This window comes from Rana temporaria, unplaced genomic scaffold, assembly GCF_905171775.1.
Source record: "Rana temporaria unplaced genomic scaffold, aRanTem1.1, whole genome shotgun sequence".
NCBI lineage: Eukaryota > Metazoa > Chordata > Amphibia > Anura > Ranidae > Rana > Rana temporaria.
In genome coordinates this window covers 45,001-46,840 of record NW_024404662.1, presented here as the reverse complement: position 1 = coordinate 46,840, position 1,840 = coordinate 45,001, and the positions used below count along the sequence as shown (strand labels likewise).

Below are 1,840 nucleotides of genomic sequence, written 5' to 3'. Positions count from 1 at the left end.
CTCTCTCTCTCTCTCTCCTTCATCCCCCCTCTCTCTCTCTCTCTTCCCTTCATCCCCTCTCTCTCCCCTTCATCCCCTCTCTCTCCTTCATCCTCTCTCTCTCCTTCATCCTCTCTCTCTCCTTCATCCTCTCTCTCTCCTTCATCCTCTCTCTCTCCTTCATCCTCTCTCTCTCCTTCATCCTCTCTCTCTCCTTCATCCTCTCTCTCTCCTTCATCCTCTCTCTCTCCTTCATCCTCTCTCTCTCCTTCATCCTCTCTCTCTCTCCTTCATCCTCTCTCTCTCTCTCTCTCCTTCATCCCCTCTCTCTCTCTCCTTCATCCCCCCTCTCTCTCTCTCTCTCTCTCCATCCTCTCTCTCTCTCCCCTTCATCCCCTCTCTCTCTCTCCTTCATCCCCTCTCTCTCTCTCTCTCTCCCCTTCATCCCCTCTCTCTCTCCTTCATCCCCTCTCTCTCTCCTTCATCCCCTCTCTCTCTCTCTCCCATCATCCCTCTCTCTCTCTCCTTCATCCCCTCTCTCTCTCTCTCTCCTTCATCCTCTCTCTCTCTTTCATTCTCTCTCTCTCTCTCTCCTTCATCCTCTCTCTCTCCTTCATCCCCTCTCTCTCTCTCCTTCATCCCCTCTCTCTCTTTGTCTTTCTAACCCCCCTCTGTCTCGCTCTCTCCCCCCCCCCCCCACATGTATGCAGTCTCTGACCATATCCTGTACTACGTCTGCAGTCTCTGACCGCGATAATGACATTGTTGAAAAGTGTCAGAACATGGGTGACCTTAAAAATGATGCCCCCCCCCCCCCCCCGAAAAAAAAAGGGAGGGACAGCTTTGAAGGTGAGAAGAATGGATTTGGGTTCAAAGGAGGAAATGTCCTCAATCCCAAAACAGGGATGTCAGAGAGCTGTTAATATTCTAATGAATTCCTTTTATTATCTGTTGGCTTTGTGTTTCCATACAGATTATGACACAGTAAGGATGACGGGGCTAATCCTGGCCATTGTCATGTTTATTCTGGGGATTGTCGTTGCTCTTAGTAAGTATTCGCGTTCCTTTCAAAATTTCTGACAGGAGAAAAAAAAACGTAGAATTTGGGAAATAGAAAAAAAAATACTCAAGCTATGACTCCATCTGCTGGCAATTAGGTGTAATTGCACCCCAAACAATGGGCCAGATTCACAAAACGGATATGACGGCGTTTCTGCTGATACGCCGTCGTATCTCTGTTTCTATCTATGCGACTGATTCATAGAACCAGTTACGCATAGATATCCATAAGATCCGACAGGTGTAATTGTTTTACACTGTCGGATCTTAGGATGCAGTACCGCGGCCGCCGCTGGGGGGAGTTCGCGTCGTAAACCAGCGTCAAATTAGGAGTTACGGCGATCCACGATGGATTTTCGCGTTCGCTACGTCGCCGCTAGTCTAGTTTCCCGTCCCAAAGTTAGTCGTCGTTTTGGGTGCCCTAACTTTAGTCAGCAAACGTATTGCTGTCTAAAGTATGGCCGTCGTTCCCGCGTCGAAATTTAAAAATGAACGTCGTTTGCGTAAGCCGTCCGGGAATACGGAATTACGCTACGCGCGTCGCTGTTCGAAAAACTTACGTCACGGCGCACAAAGCACGACGGAAATTGCGCAACTGAGCATGCGCAGTAGGTCCGGCGCGGGAGCGCGCCTAATTTAAATGGCACACGCCTATTTGAATAGGTCCGCCTTGCGCCGGAGGCCGCCGGCGTAGTTTTCATCGCAAGTTCTCTGTGAATCAGGCACTTGCGATGAAAACTTGCGGCGGTGTAACGCATCTACGATACGTTACGTCGCCGCTCACCTACGTGAATCTGGCCCA

General features: G+C 49.9%; 1 protein-coding gene across 1 annotated transcript in view; it reads left to right on the top strand.

Moving 5' to 3' along the window:
* Positions 1-952: 952 nt before the first annotated feature.
* The window catches only part of LOC120922820 (sodium/potassium-transporting ATPase subunit gamma-like), a gene marked incomplete at its 5' end in the record, with an annotated part of 7,932 nt that continues 7,044 nt past the window's right edge, over positions 953-1,840 (top strand). The window contains 1 exon segment of the mRNA XM_040334825.1: positions 953-1,027. Within this exon segment, the coding sequence (XP_040190759.1) occupies positions 953-1,027 (75 nt within the window).